This window comes from Plutella xylostella, chromosome 23, assembly GCF_932276165.1.
Source record: "Plutella xylostella chromosome 23, ilPluXylo3.1, whole genome shotgun sequence".
In the NCBI taxonomy this organism is placed as follows: Eukaryota; Metazoa; Arthropoda; class Insecta; order Lepidoptera; family Plutellidae; genus Plutella; species Plutella xylostella.
This window is the reverse complement of record NC_064003.1, coordinates 1,576,248-1,601,490: the sequence shown is the minus strand read 5'-3', so window position 1 is coordinate 1,601,490 and position 25,243 is coordinate 1,576,248. Positions and strand designations below refer to the sequence as shown.

The following is a 25,243-nucleotide window of genomic DNA, read 5'->3' as shown; positions in this document are numbered from 1 at the left end:
CCTAGGGAAGACCATTTACAAAAGTATTTATGTACTATGTATGTGGGGTAGACCCACCTATTACAGAGGTGACCTTAAATTACCTACCTTATTTCTGATGCAATCCTTCGGAAGGTGACTGTTTGGGACCTCGTTTGGAGACCTCGAACAGGAAACGTTACATGGGACTCCAGTCTGCTACTTTTTGTACCTAATCTCTGCCTGTAAAGGCTGGTGGCCTAGGGTGACAGAGGTTATGTTGGTATGTGGTTATGGCGCTCTTTGGGAGAGTCCTTTGTCCAGTAGTATACGATAACGAGGTAATGATGATGATAATGAACGTTGTTGGTTTGTATCCAAGTACGGTGTTACAATTTAAGTAGGTGGCGCCATCTATGGAGAACTTTAAAAACTTAAATTAATAAACATATGCCAAATGCCATGCCATATCACAGAGAGAATATATATTCACATCAGGATGCATTCAAAATAAATATTTCAATTTAATTAGGTTAAGTAGCCCAAAAAACTACAATGTTTCTTGAAAATAGTTACCGATTCGGTATAGTCACGAACTTTACGACACAATAGCAGATTAAAAAGTTTTCAATGCTCCAACTAGATGGCAGTGCAAGTCAATATATTCCTATCCCGATAATCCGTTTCCGTTGATTGGAGTCGAGTCGTGCTAGCATCACGAGTATCATCCGAACCATTATAAGTTATGAACTAAATGATCCGATCCGAACACTCACTTGGTCCGTACTTATTGACATCACTATCTTTAAAAAATCCCATTATCAGCTACTGGCTAGATATCAGATTATGCCCTCGTTTGATGGATAGCATTTGATACTTACCTCTCATAGGGTTGCCAAGAAGAGATATTCGTTAAGTATCATAACCTATACTTTTGTGTGAATGTGTTTTGTTAGCGATGTTTTAGGTAAATTAAAGCCACTGTTAATATAAACATCTTTTTTATTCCAACTTATAACCATACATAATATACACAGTACAAAAAAAACTTGCTTTCGCCTAATACAGCAATAAGGACAAAATCAAATTGTCACATACTTCGTTTAACTATTTTAACATACTAACCAAATTGAGAAATCTAATATGTAGGTGTTTAATGTACAATGCTTCGAGCGAATACGTTTACCTCAAAAACAATAACTTAAAAGTATACACTTCTTAATATGTACTCGATGGAATTCGAATAAAAATTTACACAATACATACATATCACTAGAGCTACGTTAAGCTGTCAGAGAAACCTGAAGAGTTTATTTGTATTTCGATTAAGGAACATAAAACATATCCACATCTCAACGATATCACCATATTCAGACTAATTTACATTGCACATTCTCCGACGACGTCGGAACACATCACAATATATCGCGAACATTTACACAGAACTGGTACACCATCCGGCGACGCGACGTGGCATCTCGCGAGCGCACAGCGCGTATCACTCTCCCAATCTTACGTTTAAATGCGGAACTTAGCGATTAATGTTACGTTCGAGGTTGAGATCATGCTTGCCCCTGGCCAGGGCGGGGTTGGGCGGGCGGCTACTGCAGCGCCTGCTCGAGGCAGCACAGCGAGTCCTTCACTGCGTGGTACACAATATTCTTGATCTGCAGCTTGTCCTCCTTGTTCGCATGCTGCCGGGACAGATGGCGAAACTGTTGAGCGAGTTCAAAGCAGCGGGAGACATTCTCCGGCGAGACAAAGTCTTCAGCCACCTTGATGCAGTCGAGCAGGTTGCGCACCTGGTGCGGCGCGCCGGCCGGCACGAACACGGCGTCGCCCGGGCACTGCAGCACGGCGTAGCCCTCGACCCCGTACTCGCGGTACAGGCGCTCTCGTAGAGCCGCGTCCAGGTACCAGGTCTGGTCGTGCACGGGGTCGTGCTGGGGTCTCGGACGGGCGCCTCGCTCCAGCTCGGCTCGGACTAAGAAATCCCTGATCTTGTCGGCGTCGCGGGCGGCGTAGATGTGCCAGAGCGCGGCGGGCGGCGTGACGCGCGCGCGTCGGCGGGACAGCACGTCCACGCCGGCCTCGTCGGCGGCGCGCGCGGCCTCCCGCGCCCGCTCGGGGGCGTCAGCCGGCGCGCTCGCGTGCACCATCACGTTCACTGCATCACTCACATCCAGGTGCAAGTTTGTAGTGCCGCCGGCGCCCCCGTAAGCCGTATACATCTTGGGTCCGAGGTCGGGACGCACGAAGCACTCTGGTAACCTTGCAGCTAAATTGAGCCTGCCATTGCGAGAGGTGTACTCCGACAGGGGTAAGGCTCGCATGAGGTCGTCGAACCGGGTCGGCAGTAGCTCGGCAAAGTCCTCGCCGGGGGGCCAGTCCTTGACCTTGAGCACCATGGGCGCGCCGCGCTCGTCCCTAAGCCTCTGGGCTGCGAGCTGGAAGCCGTCCCAGAACTTGGACGCGGGCTGGTTGGGCACCACGAGCCCCGACGCACAGTTCACGAGGTCAACTCGTGTGTCGCCGAAGTCCCGGGAGAAGGACGCCGGCGACCACAGCTCCTTGTCCAGGATGGAGGACACGTCGGACACCAGGACAGGCTGCCCGCGCTTCCATTGGTCCTGGGGAGAAATGTGACCGTTAGAAATGCGTATCACAGAATATCAAAATAAAATGTAATGATTATTAATTTATTGGACGGCTTTTCACTGCTAATAGAGTTGTTCTCATTCTTAATTCCCATAAACTGAATGTAGAATACGTTAAGGTTCGTACAAGGCCGCGAGTTTGATCGCCACGATAAAGGTCAGATTCCAAACGGCGAAGTTTGTAACTTACGCTGAGTTGCAGAAAGAAACTTTAAGCTAATGTCGGCATTAAATCTATGTCTGTCTCTTTCTGTCCGTATACTGTCAAAGCAAGGCAGGTATACATTTAAGGTCAGCATTAGCTTAAAGTTCCTTTCTGCAACTCATCTTTAATGGGGTTGATATTGGTATTTAAAAAAAAAGAACCTATAAAGTTAAGCTAAATTACCTGGAAGGGCTTATAATTCCCGGGATGCACCGGGTCAGTGAGATGCAGCAGCTTCCCATCACACAGCCATGCGTGCGGTACATCCGGGTACAACAGCTTGGACTCCGTCAGCGTCATGATCCGGACAGCCAGCTCCTCTCTCCCCCGGGCTCTCTCATACCGCTTCACCACATCCGACAACGCGAAGGGCTTAGAATCACCGTCCTCGTCTTTCTTCTCATCGACTACGCTGGATATCACGTCGTCTAGACAATCGTTCTTGGACTTCTTTTGTTTCTTCTTAGGTTGAGCTTCCCCGCCGTCTGGCGCCGGTCGGATTAGGAGCTCTCGCAGGGTGGAGAAGTTGCCTCCTTCCTCTGAGTCTGAGGAGCTGGAGTCGGACTTTTCCTCCTTGGGTTCGTTCTTGAGCGGCAGGTCGGACAGCCAGCTCACCACGGGTGTGATCTTGCCGTTTTCGGACTTGACCGGGGAGGTGCCGTTTGTGGGGCCGTTCTCCTCTTTGCTTTCCTCCTTCTTGATGTTCTGTAAAGATAGTAAGTTGAGATTTAGTGATGAATATAATAAATTTCAAGATGTCTCATAGTACTGGATATTTGCCCTGGTATATAATCAGCTATAAAAACGGCTATATAATCGTGAGGCTCTTCTCGTTAGAGAAAAACTTATGTTCCTTGTTGAGACCTTTGCATGTCTACGAGATGCTTGCTCTGAGCCTCTAGAAATTGTCAAAGATACACTTTATAACCGTCGTGCATCCGCCACATTCGCTGTCTTTCCAACATTAGGTACCTTATTATTATTCGTAATACATAACAATATTCACCTTGCTAAGCGCGGCATGCAGCAACGCTTTAGCCGCCTGCCGTCTCCCCCTATCCGGCTCGACCCTCGCCTCACAAGCACAGGGCGGCAGCCCCCACTCGGCCCGGGCGGTGTGAGCTCGAGCCGCCGCCGCCGCCAGCGCGCCGCCCGCGGCTATCTGCGTGAGCAGCAGCCGCCGGGGGAGGTGCGCGCTGGAGGAGCCCGCGCCGCCGACGGTGCAGGTTAGCCAGCTGTGGGGGGGTGGAAGGGTTAGTTATAATACTTGAGGAGTAACAAGATTAGGTTTTGTTCGCGAGTACAAAAAACACACACGCATCCCTTAAATATGTATAATTCACTGCAGGATATGGCCCTCCTCTAAGACTGGAGGGTTATTTAGGGATAATATGATAGTTAGGGAATCAACCGTAAACCATAATCTCTACGTTTGGTAGGGTTTTTGCTTTATATTTGCTTCGCCATAAAATGAAACTCTAAAATATAGAATGTTCCAGGCAACAGCATCTAAGTCTATATCTAATTTCCGAATTCAACAGTATATTCGTATATTGAATTGAAGTAGCGCGAAATAACGCTCAAAGCCAAAAGAAAATAAAGATACGTACCCAAAGCTGTCTCGTTCTCCGTTGTTGAGGTTGGAGTTGCTCTCGGCATTGCTTGAGGTGCCATTCTCACCGGATGTTCGTGACTGTGGATAGAAACAATGGAATTAGAATCGCCAAGGTTTATTCAATTATACATTTATACAGCTAGGTACTACGTACAAATGGGTTTTGGCCAAATAATAAGATACGAAGAAAGCATAGGGAATACTGTTTTGGCGCGATCTGTCGCAATGGGCTACTTTCTGGGAATCAAACACAATTCAAATTCTATTGCGTCTTGCACGCATCTGCGCTTGGTCATTCCAAAGGGTTTATAACAAGGGTAATAAACAGAAATTTTATAAAATGTCGCAATGGGCTACTTTCTGGGAATCAGACACAATTCAAATTCTATTGCGTCTTGATCCGCCCTTCAGCATTCCAAAGGTTAATGACGAGTTCATAAACAATCAATCTATCCATGTAGTTTACAATTGAAGTTCTATCTGGTCTCGGACGGATCCGCGCTTCGGCATTCCAAAGCCTAATGACGAGGGAGATTAACTATCTATCTATGTAATGTAGTTTACAATTGAAGTTCTATCGCATTTTGGACGGATCCTCGCTTCGGCATTCCAAAGGTTAATGACGAGGGACATAAACAATCTATGTACAGTAAAACTATAAAGTCCTGAAAACGGAAGTGGATCCTAACTAATTGTTACAGAGCCTATTTAATCGATGTATTTTATTTATTAAAGGACAAATCCGTTCAAAAGCCAATGCCAAACGGTATGTAAATGTAAGTAAATAACCGATAATGATAAAAAGTCTTTGCAAAATCGCACTCTTTAATGTCAGGACTTTATAGTTGGACTGTATGTAGTTTGTATTTACCTTGTAGCAGTCGAGGCACACGACGAAGCCGCAGCGGCCGCAGGTCCAGTGCAGGTTGAACAGCGTGGTCTCGCACACGTCGCAGATCTCGCGAACGCCTTGCACCACGCGCTTCCAGGCTATCGTCTTGTCTGTGGGGGGAGAAGGAGGTTGTTAGTTGGTGGTGAATCTTTAAGGCGTAGGAAGGTTGATATGGGCGCTTATGAAAAATGCGCTATCGTCTTGTCTGTGGACGGGGAAGGAGGGTTGTTAGTTGATAGGCAGTAGAATAGTAAAGCGTAAACGTAGGATGTTTAGGGCGCTGATGAGAAATGTATAATAATCATAAAGAATGATAAAATACGGCGCGCATCGTGTATGGCATTGGTATAGCAATGGCATCACGAGATTTATTATAAATTTCTTAGAGTCTAATTTCAATATCATTTGTACCAATAGGAGCAGGTCGAATTACAGTATTATTTACTCTCTTGAAATTTTTCAGTCACAATATAGACCGATAGGAAATATGTTCTTCACAGGCATTCGAACCTCGCAACTTCTTCATAATATATAGAGACAACAGTAGCCGGTAATAACAGGGCAGTGAAGGACGAGGAAACAAAGTGTTGTGATGCTCCTTAAAAATGGCCTAAGTCCAGTTGTAAAAGATTACTGTCCTGTGATATTAAAGACAAATTAAACGAATAAAACTAACCGTCATTCAAATGGTGCGACTCTGCCTCCTTCTCCTGCTGCAGCAGCTCACAGAACTGGTCGCCGATCTCCCGCAGTAAGAAGCAACTCATCTCGATGTCCAGCTCGGCCGCGCCCGCAGAAGAAGAGAGCCATAGCTTCTTGTCCTCCTGGTGAAGAGAGAAAGAGAGTGTTTAGAGTTGGGTTGTAGATTGTAGAGCCGTTTATAGGAAGAAAGCTGATAAGCGTGAGAAAAACATCAATTTCCAGCTTTCTATCGGACAGATAATAGTAATATATTATTCTTATCGTAACGATGACAAATATAAGAAATAGATTGGTGTTTGACGAAAGTCATCTTTCAAAACAATGGAATTATCTACAACAGCTGATACTGTGATGTGGTAAAGAATTATGTTCAAAATGTTTATGGTCGTAAGTTATGTAGCTATCAACATAACTATGAAAATTATGTAAATAGAAGAAGCTGTGCTATTTACCTCTTCAGTATCTTTGTACGGGTCCGAGAACCCGGCGATGGCCAGTTGTCTATTCTTAGCGTATTTCAGTCTTCGGAAGGCGTAGAACCGGCAGAAGATGTTCGGCATGTCCTTGTCCCTCTGGGCGGGGGACCAGCGGCACTCGCGGCACTTGGCCAGGCGCGGGGCCACCTCGAAGCAGGGCCCGTTCTGCAGGAACGAGTCCTGGGGCCGCTTGGAGCGCGGGGGCGAGCGGCGGGGGTCGGGGCGCCGGCCGCCCCCCGCGCCCCCGCGCCCGCCCCGCGCTCGCCTGCCCCGCGCCCGCCCCGCCCCGCGCCGCGCCGACGCTCCTGAACCACCAGAGCCGGAACCGGAGTCGGAGTCCTTGTCATCACTCTCCTTATCACTTTCACTTCCACTCTCGGACGCCTTCTTCTTCTTCTCGTCGGTGGTCTTGCGCGGGAGCGCTCCCTTTTTCCGCTTCGCTTTGGGCGGTTTCCGCTTGGCGGCGTCGCGGTCGGAGCTGGAGGAGTCCTCGTCGGGGTCCTCGGCGCGGCCGTTCTCCTTGTTCTTGCGCGGCTTGGGCTTGCTGCGGGCGGGCGCGGGCGGCGCGGGGGGCGGGGGCTCGGCGGCCAGGGCCATGGGCAGCGTGACGCACACGCCGCCACCCCCGGAGCACGCGCCCGGCGGCTCGGGGGCCGTCTCGTGCCGCTGCAGCCACGCCTTCTTGCCGAGGTGGCGCACGGGGGGGTCCGGCGCGGGGGCGGGGGGCGCGGGGGACGCCGCGGGCGGGGGCGCCGGGGACGCGGCGGGAGGAGCGGGGGACGCTGCCGGGGACGGGGCCGCCTTCTCCGGCGTGGTCTCCACTGGCGCGGGCTCGTCCAGACGGCGTCGCTTGGCGTCGTCGTGGTCGGGCTCGGGGGGCGCGGGGGGCGCGGGGCGGCGGGGGGGCTCGGCGCGGGGGTCGTCGCGCGCGGGGCCCAGGTCCAGCGGCTGCGTCTGGTAGGGCAGCGGGGGCGCGGGGTCGCCGTGCGCGCGGGGCGGGGGCGCGCGCGGGGGCGGCGTGTGCGCCTCGGGGGGCGGGCGGGAGCGCGCGGCGGGCGAGTAGGGCGAGGGCGGCGGGTAGGGCACGGGCGGCGGCTCGGGCTGCTCGGGGTAGTGCGCGGGGGAGGGGGAGGGGGAGGGCGCGCCGCCCGGCTTGCCGTACACGTGCGGCGGCGCCGGGCTCGACACCTTAGGTTTCGCCGGCGGCGGGTGCGCAGGATGCGCGGGATGCGCCGGGTGTGCCGGGTGAGAGGGGTGAGAGGGGTGGGCCGGGTGTGCAGGATGCGCGGGGTGCGCGGGGTGCGGCGCGGGGTGCGGCGGGGAGGGGTAGTAGGCGGGCGAGCGCGCGGGCGGCGGCTGGTACAGGCGGCGCGGCTTGTCGCCGGGGGGCGGCGCGGGGTGCGGGGCGCGGTACGGCGGGTACAGCGGCGGGGACCGTCCTTTCAGCTGCAGCTGCTTGGTGTCATGCTTCACGATGACGGAGCTCTTGGGCTCAGGGACGAGCGGGGGCGGCGCGGGGAGCGGGGGCTCCTTGTGCCGGTAGGGGTAGGGGTAGGCGGCGAAGTTGGGCTCGGCCTTGGGCAGGGGTTTGTCCTTGGGGGGCGGGCGCGGGGCGCGCGGGGGAGGGCCGTAGTAGCGCTCCCCGCGGGCGCCCAGGCTGTTGATGAGCGACCATGACAGGTTGCGCTCGCGCTGGAAGTAAACATTGTTTGTGTTCATTACTAAGATCAATAATATTCATGTTGGATCTTGGGAAAAGGCATTTTTTATCTATTCACCTGTGCAATGCATGCTGCACTACGAACTCTGTATGTGCAGTGTATGTAAAAGAAAACATCGTTGGAAAATCCCAAACCCCTAAGTGCATTTTACTCATCCCAAAACGGCCATACATACAGCTCGAAACCACCATCACATATATGTACAGCGTAAAGCAAGCTGCTATCGCTTACGGTATCTGACTACCCCTTCGGGTATGTATAAATATGCTACAATTGATATAGGACACATGTAATTAATCAAAATATAGGCAATAGACCAGATATCAAATAAATGCGTTACCTTTTGGTTAGCCAGCCTCAGAGATTCTTCAAAATGCCTCGATACTAATTTGGACGCAGCGTTTTCTTGTCTCTCCTTTTCTTCTCTTTCTCTCTCCTGTTTCTCCCGTTCTCTTTCTCGTTCTCTCTCCCGTTCTCTTTCACGTTCTATTCGTTCTCTCTCCTTATCCTTTTGTTGCTTTTCGAGCATTTCCCTTTGCTCCTGATCCCTTCGTTCTCTGAAAACGAGCGGAAACTACAATTAATATTATTAATACAGTAAATGAACATGGAAATAGTAGTGTAGAAACTTTGTAAGAAGACCGCTTTTATTCGCAATCGTTATCGATGAGGGGTTACAAAACTAAGGTACAGGTTGGCTGAAATTTTGCAAGTTGTTATTTTTATAAAATACAGATACTACAGCAGTTATTAACATTAGAGACAAAAATAATAGCTATAAATTTAATCTACTAACACTATCGCTAGTTTCATGTTAGTTAATTTGTTTCAAATAATTCGCTTTTGCTATTTTCATTATTCATTTTGAGGTTAAGAAAAAAATTAGGCAATAAAAAATATTCAATCACAGAGGAAAAATAAAAACAATATCGAAATTTGAATACTACTCTATGTGGTCGAAACTCAGAATAATGGTTTGCTATAAAATGTATGCCTTTCATGTGCCTTTCTAAGAAGTTAAAGCTGTAGTTTGAAAAATATTATGTAAACCACCGTACCTGAAGAGCGCTTTGTAAAGTAGGTCAAGGTCATTTAAATCTTTATTTTACAGAAGTGCTCAAGATCTCGCGCGTAATCTTCGATCACTTAGATCAGTCCGATTAAAAGTTGTCAGACACAGTTTGCTATTGGCCGCCTATTTTACCGTTACTATTTTTAAGTTTAGAAGTGTTTCTTTTGTGGCCTACTTTGTATTTGCATTTGTATACTAGCATCCTAATAAACATTTTTCTGCACGAGACCCTAATTATAGCGCCTGGGTTTTCCGTATGAGAAGCCGTCCGATACGAAAGAGCACTAACAATAAACAATGAAGAATATAGGGCAGATGATCGATAACGTTTGCGGTACTCCCCAACAAATTAATACACTCACGGGCAATGAAAAGGTTCCACTGAGAAAAGCACCATATTACTTCTAAACGGAAAAGGCTAGCTTAATGTCGTCTTCTGCAACATTAAAGTACATTTAACAGAGCATCAGGATATTACCAAGTAAAATCGGTAAGATTTTGTTCCAATATAAATTAAATCTTTGAAAAAATTGGGGTTGTTTGATGTTGGCATTTTGTGAGTGGAACTTTTTCATTGCCCGGCAGTGTATAATATGAATCCATACTATGAAATCTAATGTTAATAAAATGTATGGGAATTTTACTTTTAGTAAATTTAGTATAATGACTGTGGGTCAAATATTATAAAATTCTTATTATGAAACCATTCACATCAAAAAGTACCTGCGTGTATTTGGAATCCCAAAATGAGCGATATCGGTATTTAAATAACATAAAGCTAAGCATCGAAGCAGAAAACCGCTGCAAAAGTATTTTAAAACAAAACTACGATATGCATGACCCAGTTTTACACTGGTCTAGCCGTAATGTGTTTTTAGTGTTATTTCCCCAATTTTACAATTAGGTAGTCCACTGCCTTACCGCGGTTATTGATACTAGCATAAAGTCCACCCTTTGTACTTACTCATGTTTATATTTTGTGCAATAAATAAATAAAGTGATACGTCACGCCGGAAGGCTATATTCGTGAAGTGAAATAACACCTAATAGGACATTTGTACAATAACATGAGTATGTACAAATGAATGACATTAAAAAGCGTTAACATAACTATAAATAAACTGATCAATGCCAAGTAAACTCGTTAGCAACAACATAAACTCCAATATCAGACAGGATGTCTATCTGTATGACCTTGACAAACTACACAATAACTTTATATAATCGCTGCGTTTTTAAACAAGCGGGTATAATATGTTTCAAGGTGAACCGGATTACACCGAATCTTGGAGATACCAAGGTGAGTGACATGCCGCGGAGGTAACCTTGACCCAAACAGACGTGTGACTCGACAAGTTATGTCAGCAAGCAGTCTGGTGCACTTTACCTTTTAAAGTAAAAGTTATGTGACAGTTTGGGAAGTGGGCCAATTAAATTAAGTTTCGTTTCGGTTAGGCACGGTCGATAAGCAGAAATAGAGAATTGGGCCGTGTGGCTAAATGGATATTCGTGTTCAGAGAGCTTGGACTGTCAGAGTTGCCATGCTGACCTTTTCACCAGATTTACCGGTATGACATAATATTATTAATATGCTAGTTGATATATTTCAAATATCTATGTACAAAGGAATTCACTTTCGAAATGAGAAGGTGGATCAGTGCGCAAATTAATCACACATTACGCAGATGCGGTACATATCCTATACCTATAATGTCAATATCGCTAATTACTTTACAGAATCATTGATTAACATTTTTTTTAACCTACAGAATTTGTGGTAACTAAAATTAAAAGATACTATTAAAGGTATATTTTTTTGTAATTTAGACACAACATTTATAGTTCAGTATTTAAAGAGAAAGTTATACATCCCTGTAAACACATTGACACTAAGAAATGCCGTATTTATGTGATTATCAGACCAATGGCCTATTAATCAGATCAGAATCTAGGGAACCACTTTGATGCTGTCACATTTGAATTAAAGTCAGCTTATTCCTTTCCTTGCAGTTTTTTTTAATTAATTCAGTGAATACAACGATTAGGTATACTATTCTAAATGCACGAGTAGAACACTGCACACTGTGTTGATTTCGTTCCTTCCTTTTTCAGCATTGATAACATTAATGTGATTATTGTATTGTTATTGTTGTAACAACTATTGTTTGGAGGGTACTTAATTATATCTTATTCAATTCTATTCTCTATGGGGGTGTAGGTACCTGTACCTGGCTCTCTCGAATGGAACCTTTGTGCATATCCCCAAGCAAGGTCTTAACTTTAAACACTCAGTTTTATTTTTAATATAGGGGAAGATTTAAAGCTATTATGAGCATTAAGATCTGATGTAAGTCAAGGTTACTCCAATTAAAGATGAAATATTTCGCCAAAACGAGATATTTTACATCTGATTTGCCTCTTTTACGTGACTCTTTCCGGGAATCTTTCCGGAGGTACCTACAATGACCTACATCAATACAATACAGTAACAACTGATATGTCTGATAGAATATAATAAATACGTTATTGTGGGGTAGCCAGCGATCTAATTTTAAATAATTAGCCTAGCCTAATAAAATCATACATACATAATTAGCCTAGCCTAATAAAATCGTACAGGGATAAGTTAATTCTAATACGTAAACAAAGATCGATACCACATAGTTATACATTATTTGTATTTATCAATTTCACCTAGATTTCACCTAATCATATTGACGGTTGGTTTGTTTGACAAGGTACAAAATTCTTATAGCTCCAACTTCATGCCTGTCTACTTGGTTGGACGGAACTGTAAACAAAGAGTTTTCGTTTAATTTATTCCTGCAACTCGTATTCTTACATTATACAGTTAGAACATAAATAAAGAACGTGAAACCATTATAGTTATAGCCATATAAGTAAGCAACAAACAGATATTTTCCACCAATCAACCTGAAGGTTCATAGGAGCTGACACAATAATACATTTCGCGATCAATGAAAAAGTTCCACTAACAAAATGAACAGGCCCAATTTTTTAAATACATAACTTTTCATTGCTCGTGACTTGTGCTCGTGAGTGTACCTACAAGCAACGTCCACGTGATTCGTGGCAGTGTGAGAACCGCTTAATTCATAATTAGCTTAATTACCATAAAGAAAGATCAAGGCTATCCCTTGAACCTGACGATCACGAAAAACACAAACTGCGTTCTATTTGGACAGCGATTAAGGGTCTATGTAGATTAAAGGGTTATTTATCAACATATGAGATACGTGTATAATAATGGGTATACTTATTCGGTCAGTGTCGTCATGTCGTGATGTTGGGGCTAGAGGCAAATCAAAGTATTTAAAATCAAATTATGTTTAATCTAATTACGACGGAATTTCGTTTTATAGCAAATTAATAATAACGGCATCATTACATAGCTTAGTGTTAACGTATTATGTAAAGTGGTTTAGGAAATGGTCTCCACACAAATGTCATTTGTACGCAACGTTAATTTTATTGCCATTTATGCAATACCACAGAGCTATAATAATCTGTCATGGTGTTAACGGTTTCATAAGTGGGTCTTAGTGGGTACACACACACATTAATTTTTGAGTTCTGTAGGTACGTACGTACGTACACAGGTTTTGTTATAATAGGGGTTTATTTTATACAACCTTAGGAGGTCTTATAAATAACTAATTTCCGTATACTTTCTGTACGTAAGTAATATTTAAGGATTATTTGCTTTTTGTGCATATTATATTTCGCAGACGATTCATCTGAAAGGGATTTGTGTTATTTTATTGTCAATATGGTTGATTACCTTTAAATACGAAATAATTCTTGTCCTATATAATGAGTTCAATAAGTGATAAATAAATCATAAATTAAGAAAAGATACTGCATATCGTGGGTACTGTGTTGGATATTATGGATGAAACGGCGTACATCGCAAACAAATACCGCAATTTACTATCTTCTTTTAATCTGATCATATCAAATGCCTATCTACGTGCAATCGTGCATATCTCATGTTGTAAACTAGATAGGTAAGTAAATACCAAACTGACATACATAGCAAAGTTAAGAACGAGATAACTTTGAATAACAAATTATTATTATCAGAAAAATATCGCCTTACTCATCGTTTAATTCGTATTTAGAACCTACTGTAATATTTTTGTACAACTTCCTCAATGTGTTCAATTGTTTCTCCTAGAACGTAAGGTTGCCTGGAGGATATAGCTAGGCGATAATAATAATGAAAGAGATTAGTAAGAAAACCAGTTTCGAATGCAACAGACGTACGATAGTTGACCATGACCTTGTATAAATCTGAAGGTCAGATCATACACTGACACGACACAGTGTTGTTGTTGTTTTGTTATAGGTAGAAAGTCCTTTGCCAGTTTGTATGTGAAATGTTGAGGAAGGCAATGGCATGGTTGCTTGATGATATCTCAGTAGGTCACTACTTAGAATAACATCCTACCATACCAAAGGAACAGAGAAAACCAATATCCCTGAATGTTATAGAGGTAGACTAACGGAATTCCCTAGGGTTAAAGGTGATAAGCTCGCGTAAACCTAGTAGTTACCTATACAATAATCGATTGTAAATTAAAAATAGGTACCTAATCCAGAATAAACCCTATAATTTAATCACACTTAATTTTAATATTCACACGTCACACGATTACTATACATTGCGGGAATTAGGTACATTAAGGCAATAGGTTAGGCACGCAGGTCCATAGTACATAGTTTAACTATGCGTAGGTCTCAAGACCCTAGATAGTGAAATATTCTAGCCTTTTCATACCTAAATAGGTTAATTCCGCAGCTAATAGACGTAGAGGTATTATAGCAACGAAGTAGTAGTAGAGTTGGATTTTTATTTCTAGGGTCAAGGCCGTCTCACGATTATACGACTAATGTTTATGTTATTATGTTCTATGATGACGTAATACCCGACTAGTTACATAAACTACGCTGTAGCCACGTAAATGTGAATCCGAGTAATGGATATTGATTGTTTTGGCCATTGTTTTGTTGACATTGTTTTAAAAGATTACGATCGCAAAGCAAAATGGAATGCGTCAATGTCACTTCAAGGTCATTCGTTTAAAAATGTGAAGATGCCCCGATGACCTAAATTCTGCACTAAAAATAGCTTTTATATCTAGATGTATTGTGCTATGCTAATGTCATTTCGTTATTACTGATGTTAGAACACCGATCAATGGTAGATAAATTTGCATCCGGAAGTAGATTATGCGGTTCCAAAGACGGTAGAAGTGTTTTGTAGTTTATAGTTAATCCTTATCATTACGATTTCAGACGTTTTGTATTTTCGATTTAGGAGGAAAAACAAAGTTATCAACGCCCGTTTCTAGTTAACTCTAAACCGGGTAAAATTTCTGACTGCAGTTACGGTAACCTATAAAATTCTACTCAGTTCCAGACTACTTGATCAATATACCTAGACATAAATACTGTTCTGTATTTCCAGTTCAATCTATTCAGGTAAAATGTACGTTCAAACATCAAACATAACAAAGAAAAGCTCACTCACCGTAGCAGTCTTTCATGTCTCTCTCTATCGTAGGTGGCCACCGCCAGATAGTCATCGGCGATGGCGTGATGCAGCGGCGCGTGCATGGGCGCCTGGTACCGCTGCTGCTTCCACAGCATCTCGCTGGCGTACAGCGCGGGCGGCGGCGGCGGCAGGTGCAGCAGCGGCGGCGGCGGCCCGCCCCCGTAGCCGTGCGCCATGGCGCGCCACTCCTCCACGGAGCTGGCCGAGCCCCCCGACCGCACCCCGCTCACGCCGGAGTCCGACCGCGAGTCGCCATCGCGCGCGCACACGATCACACAGTCATCCTCCTCGGAGGCCACCGCGCAGCCAGCATCCGCGCTCGCCTCACTCACTGCCGCATCCGGCACAGCACTAGCGGACACTTCCACTGCACTCGGCTCGGTACTAGCCACTGGCTCACTCACACCGACACTTATTGATGCACCTGGAACAAATGGAAACATACGTTAATACCAATAAACTTTACTCATTCAAAAACGGCTCGCTCATCACGTGAGTATAAATGTACGGTCAGCTGCATAAGTAGCTATACACTCTTGTACCTTGTCAAACTGACTGCATAACAACCGTCAATGTTTGAATAGACTGTTCGTAAGTTTGACAAGGTACAAAAATGTGCAGCTACTTATGCAGCTGACTGTACACACACACACCTATGTACACCGAAAAGCGGGCCGCTTGCGTTGCGAGTCACCTCTGACTACCGCTTCGGGGATTATAGTCGTGACATACATACGCAAATAAAGACATAATTATTCTAATCTATGTTACTAAAGGATCAGCGAAATGGGTCACCGGCATCGGTTTGTGAGTGGGTTATTTAGAGCGCTGTCATCAACTTGAATGTCGCATGGGAAGCATTGGCGGCTGACGTCAATGGTTCAAGCACGTTTGGGATGGAGCCAACAAACCCATTCACACTTTAGCTGTTGCCCACCTTCATAATAACACGAATTATTTGTTTATTTAATGGGTATGAAAGTGTCAACTGATAAGAGTACCTATATCAATAGGAGAGATATTCTATATCAATGTTCCAGATTTTACTATGTTATTTATAACTGTTATTAAATAAATTAAATTAGATAAAGAAAAAAACAAGGTCTTATCTTTACTTATGATAAGCATTTTATTGCGGTTGCTAGCGTGAATAAAATGTTTTATCTCGAACGAGTCTTTTCATAATCGCTTTATGGACTGCTTATAAATAATCATTTAATTGCCTAACAGAGACGTATTAGGTAAATTATTCTTGAAATTAGGGAAATTCGTTCGAGTGTATTTATTATTACTACGCGTGAATGATCCGCAAAGCTTTGCCAAGAGCTGTTGCAGGAGGTCACTCTATGTCGATGTTTCTCTGTTCTATATCGTTATAGTTAACGTCCCGATTGCACAACGTTCGTTAGTTTTTCGTCAGTATAGAGTAACCCTCCAGACCAAGACACGACCGGACACTTGGCTCTGAACCCGACGTTCGGTTATGCGACAATCCGGTCCAATCAAGCGAATAGGTATATTCGTAACCTTCGTGGCAAACAACACGCATTTTATTGCAGAATTAATTATCCATACGAGCAATAAAACATAAATGGAACAAACGTGCAAAGATTAGATTAGAATAGGTACGTAGACGTATGAATAAACAATGAAGTATGCTCGGGCAAACACACCTACATTAGCAATAAAACGAACACAATACGTGTTTAACATCTGCGCTAGTAAACAACATCAATTTTCACACTTTACATCATGAAAGCGTTGAGTCTCACAACACGTATAAAAAGTAAGAAATGTGAATAATGTGCGAGTTGGTTTTCTTGCCGCGTTCAATAGCGAACCTGCACGCGAGAAGCAAGTGAACAATGAGCGGTGATCGGATAGGAAAAGCGCACTGACACGATGATCGCTTCGCACGCTACCTTTGACCATTCCCATCCCATCCCGATCGACAGACCTAATAAAATTAATGTTCCATGGAACATTAAATCACCGTCCGAATTAGCACAACCCCGAAATACGGATAATTATTAAAGAATAAATTATGGAAATGTAAATTCAACACGATAACTAACACAAAAGAGCGCACGGCCGCGGCCCTTGGAAAACAATGGAATTTTAATGAGGACTCTGTTAGTGAGGATCTACATTACATTTACATAATGATATAAATAATCAAACCAGCAACAAACAGACAAGAAACCATTATGATGATACCGTTAAATCGTTAGCACTTACGTGGGTGGTGGAATTCTGAGAAACCTACACAGCCAAAACAAAGTTCTAGACAACGGTACCTAACGACATTTTTGAGAACAAAACAACAGTCTGTGTTATGGCAAACACACGACGGTAAACAAAAGTGGTGAGACAATGCGACAGGGCCGGCGGCGGACAATGGGGCAACAAATCTGTTGAAGCGCGGCGAGACGAAGCGAGCAGACGTCGTGATTGACAACACAAACCCAGCCGGAACTGTTGAGAGCTTTTCATTAGACGGAAAGAGCAAAAAACACAGACATAGGACGAGGCTCAGTGGGGCGTCCGCGCCTACGGCAGTAAATCCTGACCGCAGCCATGAATTATTCATGAACGAGCCCCGATCCGCCGCCACGGGCTAAACTGCCAGTTATGTTGCAGCTAAACACGGCTGGAATGTCGTTGCTTTTTTGCAAGTTTACGATAATGATCCGGTTTATAATTCCTATTAGTCATAGTCTTTGATATTCCTGCAACTCCTATGGGCATGTCTGATGATCTAACAAGTTATAAAGTAATTATGTACGTAGTTATTACAGTGTGTGTAGGTGGATGTCGAGTGGAGCCATCTCGTTAAACCCGCTGGAGCAGAGCGGGGCACGGGCCGTGTAATGAACACTTCCACTCGGACCATAACCGTTAAAAGGACATTTCGGTACCGGCAAACTTTCACCCTGAACCGTCGGCAATTAAACTGTCTTTACTATAAACGTTGCGTAAGCAAAATGTGCTCTGTCGAAGACACTTCAGCGGCTCACTTTCACGTTAATGAAGCGGTGTTAAAAATGGCCGTTCCGCAACGTAGGTTTCTGAAATGTCAACCCAGTTTTCCGCTCGTTAAGTGGCGTAGTGACCGGCAATTACCGCAAACCGGTCGCCGTATAAGGCACATCGTGACTGCCGCCTGTAATAGTGTTCGAGAGATATGCCGGAGCCATGCATCACGACCTCGGTCGCACTGCATGCAGTAAATTGCGCAATGTTGCTATTGAAAGCGCATTGAGGTGGGCGGGTGGAATAATCTGCCTCGCGCATCTCACGAGCGTAGCGCCCCCGCCGCCGCCCCGGGGCGCTCGTGACTCGCATTCCTGCCGCCCCCACCCGATACACCCGACTGAACTCACCCTCCGCTCGTGTGCAGAATTTATTATAATTACTACCAACATTCGGTTATTGTTATAAAACTTTGGAACTAGGACGCATTGATAGTTACGTGTAATCGCGTGAACAATAAATAATGAAGTCTAATGGCGATAAGCTTAGGTAATAATGAAGTAGTAATGCGATAATGAATGTTGTTTTGCGCTAACAATGCACATTCCGGTGCAGATAACTTTTAGATAATAAAGGTCAATTTATGCAAAACAGTCACTACATCGTTGAAGCCTTCAAATGTTCAAATAAATATGGATAAATAGGAAGGTAATTCTGTAAAATAATTTATCTTACAAATAACGCTAACGACATCGGTAAAATACCTATGTAAACTTGCAAAGATTGGCTGTTCTTTGAAAGGGTAATTAGTAGTAATTACAATGAGGCATCCGTATCAATATCGCTTTTTCATTCTTGTTCTCAAAAGATGACCCTTTGGACTTCCGAGGTCATTCATTATTGTCATTGTTACGGAATGGAATTTGGATATGGATTCAGTTTCAGTGTGGGCGTGTTCTACCCTTCCGGATTTCCGGGAAAGTATTTCGAGCGCTTACTTACCTATTAGGTATTCCATATCGTTCCAATTTTAGGTATATGTATAGAAATATCGATTAAGGGCTATGTGCTATTATTCCTGTTGCTACGATTTATGATCCACAATCAGACCTAGGCCTGAGAACCATGAAAAAACGAAGGCATGAAGACCTAAGCGGAAACCGGAAGTGATGAAATTACAACGGTTTTTAATAGAATTAGGGATCATCACGACGGGTACGCTTTATAGTGAAAATACTCTTAAATAGATAAAATAGATCACTTCCTAATCCGTTAAGCACACCAATTGCAAACTACCCTTAAAACTATAATTTTAGTTAGGTACTCACGTTTAAGAACGGTGTACGAGCAGATTTCAAACTTCCTGGTGCATGAACTCCTCACAATATATCCGTTAGGTCACAGACTAATACTAGCTTCACTCTCCACAAGCTTCCACGGCACAAATACAGCTGGCACTTCTTGAAAAAATAACGGCCACTATCACACAATTATTACAAAAATAACGGTGATTCTGCTACGAATGGTCGGAATCCTGGGGGAAATCCTTGAAGGCGGTCAGAAATCCGAAGCCGTTCACCTGCACACACACACACACTAGCTGGCTGCGTCGCACGATCTACTCGTCACGATTATGTTCCAGTGAATCATGTGATGGGGACAAAACGTACGTGCGACAGCGTTGGTGTTCGGAGGCGAACTGAGGCGGGCGCGGCGAGGGGGGCGCGGGGCGGGAGCGGCGCGGGGGCGCGGGGGGTGGCGGCGCCTGCTCGACCAACGAGCGTAGCAACAAGTGAGCGGCGGAGGGGGCGGCGCGGGCGCGGGGGGCCCCCCGAGCACCTGACACACGGGCCGTGCAATAGTGGCTCATACTTTTGCCTTTTAATAATAATACTCGGTAACTATAGGGCACTGCCACGCACAGAACAGGAAGGGCAGATGTTGATAATCTCGATGCGCGCCCATGGGCAAAGAACCCGTTTCTAGGGTAAAAAACTGAAAAAGCACGGAATGCCGACAACAGCTGGTCGGGGTCTTGATACAGAATATGGAAGGACAAGGTGAAGATTGCTTGTGCGTGTGAATCACCTCTTCAGAACAGTAATTAATCAATTTATTATTATTAGCATGCGATACGTGGTTTAGCTAGTAAGCACGAAGGTGTCGTTTGGACGAGTTCTCTAGTGGCGTAGACTAGATACCACGAACCACGATCAAAGATAAGACTTGGTTCACTTGGTGAATGAGGAAGGCGGTATATCATCAGGCAGTAAGGTTAAATACATTATACTAGAACTTACATAGGTGTACCTAATCGATAGATACTCGTACAAACAAAGGTTCAGCTAAAATATCAGATCACTCATCAATAAGGTGACCATACGTCCCGCTTTCGGCGGGACAGTCCCGCTTTCAAGCTGTGCGTCCCGCTGTCCCCCGCGAGGGCAAAAATGTCCCGCTTTCATAAACAGGCCAAACGATCATTTAAATTACCTACATTTTGCATTAATCACTTGAGACAGCTATATATCTTCTTACCTCTCACATACACTTACGGAATGCAATCTCGTCCCGCCGAGATCCCGAACTCGCGAGATCCCGGCCATATTTAATGAGATTGAAACTCGTTAAATTTCGTACGAGATCTCGCGAGATAACGAGATCGAAAAAGGCAGCGTGACGACGTGTATTTCATGCAAAATCAGAAGTCGTCTATTAGATGATTCTCTCGACATTATGAGTTTTTTGAGAAGCCAATGATGTCGATTCGAAAGGCAGAAATTCTAATTTTAACGCTGTCAAACTATACATTTTACTATAAAATAAAGCAGAAAAAATGACAATTACGGAAACACACATATAGTCGAATTTTAAACAAATACAATAAGGTTTTGACTGCTCTAAAATTAGAATTTAGTTAGTATGTCTTCAGAATCGAAATAATTTTCACAAAAATTAACTTGCCTGTCCGTACATTGATAACTAGATCTGACTTCTCTTTTTAACTTATTTTATTTGATTAATGCGATCTCACAACATATATTTAAGAACTTGTGAAATTGAGTTTTTGTTTTAATTTACAACTAGCTGTTCCCGCGAGCTTCGCTTCGCCTTAAAAAGTTTGCCCGTGGGAATTCCGGGATAAAAAGTAGCCTATGTTCTTTCCCAGGGTCTAGACCATATGTATACCAAATTTCAGTTACTTTCGCATTTATAATATTAGTTAGGATTAGGTTTACTAATGGTATTACTAATGTTCCTATTACTCCTAATTGTTGAAAGTAAAGTAATAAATTTACAAAATACTAAATATAGGTAATATTTTTTTTTACCAATAGACATAAACATTTTATTTATTGGAGTTAGAGACAAAATAATATTTTCATAATTTTTTTTAAATAAAAGTCACTTTATTTTTATAACTAAGCAACATTATGTCAGTTACTAGTACCTACTAAAAATAAGCATTTGCATTTATGTTTTAATAGCGATTCTCCCAATCTCGCGAGATCCCGTAATTTGCCAGTCTCGCAAGATCTCGCTAGGTGGAAATCTCGTACGAGATTTCATTCCCTACATAGACTACATCAAAATTGTAATGAATACCAATAAGTTTTTTTTGCAACATAAATCCGCAGGTGTCCCGCTCTTACAAAAAAAATAAATGGTCACGTTACTCATCAATCAAACAATTCAAACACATACTAATCCTAAACAAGTGAAAATCGATCTAAACAACAACAATGTAACGTGTCAAACATTCCGAACATAGTTTCGTAAGCACTAATGTTGGGAGATCTGGCCGACTGCCAACTATTCCGGGGCATTCCGCGATTTTATTCACACAAACAAAAAGGCATACATAGACAACGGTTCTGCCCGCATTTTACTAACGTAAAAAAAGTAAAGAAAAAAGTTGATTGAAGAGGTCATGAGCATGAAGTATGGCAGCCAGTGGGCGGTGATTCGCACTGTTCTTACGATGCGGGCTTTATTTAGCACGTAGGTAGGGATTATGTTTGTAGCAAATGCGGTTTTGCGTTTACCAGTGACGGACCTTTACCTAGATCAAGTAAATTGACGATCATGTACACAGATTGGAGGGATTTAGATTGTGTATGCCAAGCCAACTAATCTAGCTTAAACATGCTGGCTATGCTAGTGATAGAGGTCAATTGTAAGTCAAACGAAATTTCTAGTATCTGCATGTGGTTTGTTAATGAAGTAAGTTTGTGCTCCAATATCTCGTTTATAAACGGATTATTTACATTTAACTCGGACACAGAAGGCTAAATATCTGGAACATCACAAAATTAACAACTAATCCACCTAGTTGCTTAGCTAATTAGCTTGTTTTACAACTGGCAATCATTATTGTATTAAAACATCGCGTGACGAATATGTATGTGTTTAATAATGCGGGTTTAACAACAATTACATTCACTACAAGCTCAGAAGAATGTTTGTTGGAGCGAAAACAGACGAATGAGGTCACACAACCTATACGGCCTTGCGCTAATCAAGTTAGAGACCACTCGCGAGACACAGCGACAGAATTCACACCACGATGTTGTTACTAAAATATTATTTGCATATCATGCCCCGAAATTCAACGATGTTTTAGCTGTAAAGAAGGTCGTCTTATCTCAACTTGTACAAAAACAAAGATTACAATTTTACCGATTCTGTTGCCTTGCCGCTTGACGACGAACGAAAAGAATAAACAACTTTATCAGACGCGTTTATTAAGCGCTCAGCCGCTAATTTATAAGGCAAATACCTAATTTCCTAAAATAGTCCGTTATCACATCACAGATAGGACACAATGGCTCTCACATTAAGTGTTGATAAGATATGCGTAGACGCGGGAATTCAATGATAAGCAAAGCTGAATAAACATTATTCTGATAACCCGGTTGCAGAAGTCGATAAGGCCTATTATCGCAAAGCGGAGGTAGGTATTTGTCTTTCAGATTAAGTGTACTTGTATCAAATTGAAACGACCCGGTAGGTAAGCAAATATATTTAGATGTTAAAGGGCAATTTAATGAAATTTATGGGTAACTTAATTGAGTTAAAAGTTGGGTTCAAAGTCAAAATAATATGCGAAATTTCTTGATAGAAAGAGCCGGGTGAAATCGAAGGAATTTTCAAATCAATAGCTATTATTACGAGACTTGTTAGGTGACGTAACGTAACGTTTATCATTTATTGAAAGTTCAACTTTATTGATGTCACCAAACGCTTTCTTTCCGTTTGGTTTGAGGTAACAGGTTATAGTAACAGAGATATCCATGTTGGTTCTTGTGGTAAAACATTTCACTCCTTCACTTCCGTACTAAGTACATATCTGAGCGTGGGAGATACGACATGGGCATGGCATTGTAGATACTTCTCATATAGTAAATAACTTCACAGTAACTAAGCGTATTGGCTATTCAGAGGATTCCTACAAACAAAGTCATAGTAAAAAGTTGTCAAGTAACACACATAGTAGGTAATATTGAGTCATCAATCTCCATCACTCACCGGCCAAAGCAATAATAATTAACTAGATGCTCTGTTTGAAACTATACAGCCGCGGGACGGTGACTCACCTCGCCATTTACATAAGTCAAAACATTACGACTAATCGTGATACAACAAAATACAGCGGATGCGTACATCAGCACAACTGTTGCCTAGTTATTATTCCTATCGGATTACTTACGCATTCAGGCGAGCAAGGAAACGAGGGATTTCATCAGCGGCCGCGGCGACGCCAGAATGTCAAAAACCACACGAAGCTATAAATTAATGTCTCGCAGAGTAAACATGGACGGTGAGCCGCATTCGTGCATCATTGATGAGGGTCAGAGCGGGCCCGTCGCCGCGAGTCACGACCAGCGGCCGCCATTTTGTTCCACCTCCCGGCTCGCCCCGTGAATGCTAATCCGCCATCAACTAGATTCGTACGATTCAATATCGACGACCGAATAGTTATCTTATCGATCGAGGCGTGTCGAAACTACTTTTTTCAAACTTCCGCTGTGCTCAATCGCCCGCTTACACGTAACGCATATCATGTGATACGAGAGGAATGCAAACAGGCAATTATGGAGCACGCGAGTTGCAATTAATTTTATATCGGTTTCCATTGTTAGTGTTAGAGTAAATAGTGCGTGGCGCTGGGTAATTCAATTTAATGGCGTACACAATGGAGCTCTGTTGGAAAGCTCTCCAGCCCACGTCGGTGCATGCATGTATACTGTATAGTATCGTGCTCTTTATTGTTCCCTCGCAGTGTACACAGCGCTCAGAGCAAGATGATGGAGAGTAAACATAAACGTCAGTGACGGCCCAACAAATATGAAATAGAATCAGTATAACTCCAGTGAAAGTCGTCGCTCGTCCTATTGAATAACCACATGAAAGGGAACTAAATTGCTAGGACGTGCTCCGTGCAATTATTGGTGCAATCCATAGGATCCCTCCTTTCGCTACGTGTAGGTAGGTGTGGCGGTCTGCGGTCGCGGCGCGGCGTTCATCAGCAGGAATGAAAGTCAGCCGGCCACGGCTCGCAATAACACGACGAACATCGCCCGACAGACTAACCGCAACTTTGAGCTCGCACAAACACATGCCCCAACTCACTCTGCTATCTATTCACACATACATAATGTGACTATAGTACTGTAGTAGGTATTCGTTGTGTTTCACATACGCTCGCAACATGTGACATAAATAAAGCATGAAGCGACTAACACATTCAGCATGGCTGAAACAAAGACTGCCACTCTTCATAATATCTTCAAGGCCTAACTAATGTCGTATAGCTACAAATCTGTTGGACAATGCTCGTAAAATTTGCTTTCTTCATTCGTGCCAGCGCCATTTTGTAATTTTCGAACAGCTGTGAGCACTGCAGCCGTTTCCTGTGCCCCATTGTTGCATTAGCCGCTTTTTACGACGCATTTAATAAGAATAGCGTGAGTGACACATCATAAGCGACGTGTGGGTGAGACGGTTCTACTGGTGTTATTTGTCTAGATTAGGAGATACTCGTAACACGAGCGCTTCAATAACAACTGGGGAAATTTACGTAAATAATAAAATTATGAAACAATGACTATGACGATTCACATTCACAGTCACAAACACGGCAAGAACCTTGTAAACACAAGGCGCGGTGCAATCGTAGAATGCCAAGTGGTCGATACGATATTTCCGGCCGATAACTTAGGAATAATTTATTGATTCTATGCCGACAGCTATCACCGCCACTTGTTCCATTTCCAAACGGGTTGAGGTTGAAGTAAGCTCATTTATGTGTAGCAGCGCTAGCAGCTGATGTTGTCTAATCAATTGGTGAGATGTATCGGTTCACGACGCAGTGGGAGCTCTAATGGGAGAGT

The 25,243-nt window shown here is 43.6% G+C and overlaps 1 protein-coding gene across 6 annotated transcripts in view; it reads right to left on the bottom strand.

Annotated features, from left to right (window-relative positions):
• Positions 1 to 942: 942 nt before the first annotated feature.
• Positions 943 to 25,243, bottom strand: part of LOC119692522 (lysine-specific demethylase 3A) — a 146,937-nt gene continuing 122,636 nt past the window's right edge. For all 6 annotated transcript variants that reach the window (XM_048629467.1, XM_048629468.1, XM_048629469.1 and 3 more), the window contains 9 exons: positions 14,853 to 15,300; positions 8,567 to 8,783; positions 6,482 to 8,197; positions 6,004 to 6,151; positions 5,307 to 5,437; positions 4,431 to 4,513; positions 3,827 to 4,055; positions 3,004 to 3,525; positions 943 to 2,588 (listed from right to left, as the gene is read on the bottom strand). In XM_048629467.1, the coding sequence (XP_048485424.1) occupies positions 1,560 to 2,588; positions 3,004 to 3,525; positions 3,827 to 4,055; positions 4,431 to 4,513; positions 5,307 to 5,437; positions 6,004 to 6,151; positions 6,482 to 8,197; positions 8,567 to 8,783; positions 14,853 to 15,300 (4,523 nt within the window). In that variant the 3' untranslated portion in view covers positions 943 to 1,559. The remainder of the gene's footprint in view (positions 2,589 to 3,003; positions 3,526 to 3,826; positions 4,056 to 4,430; positions 4,514 to 5,306; positions 5,438 to 6,003; positions 6,152 to 6,481; positions 8,198 to 8,566; positions 8,784 to 14,852; positions 15,301 to 25,243) is intronic.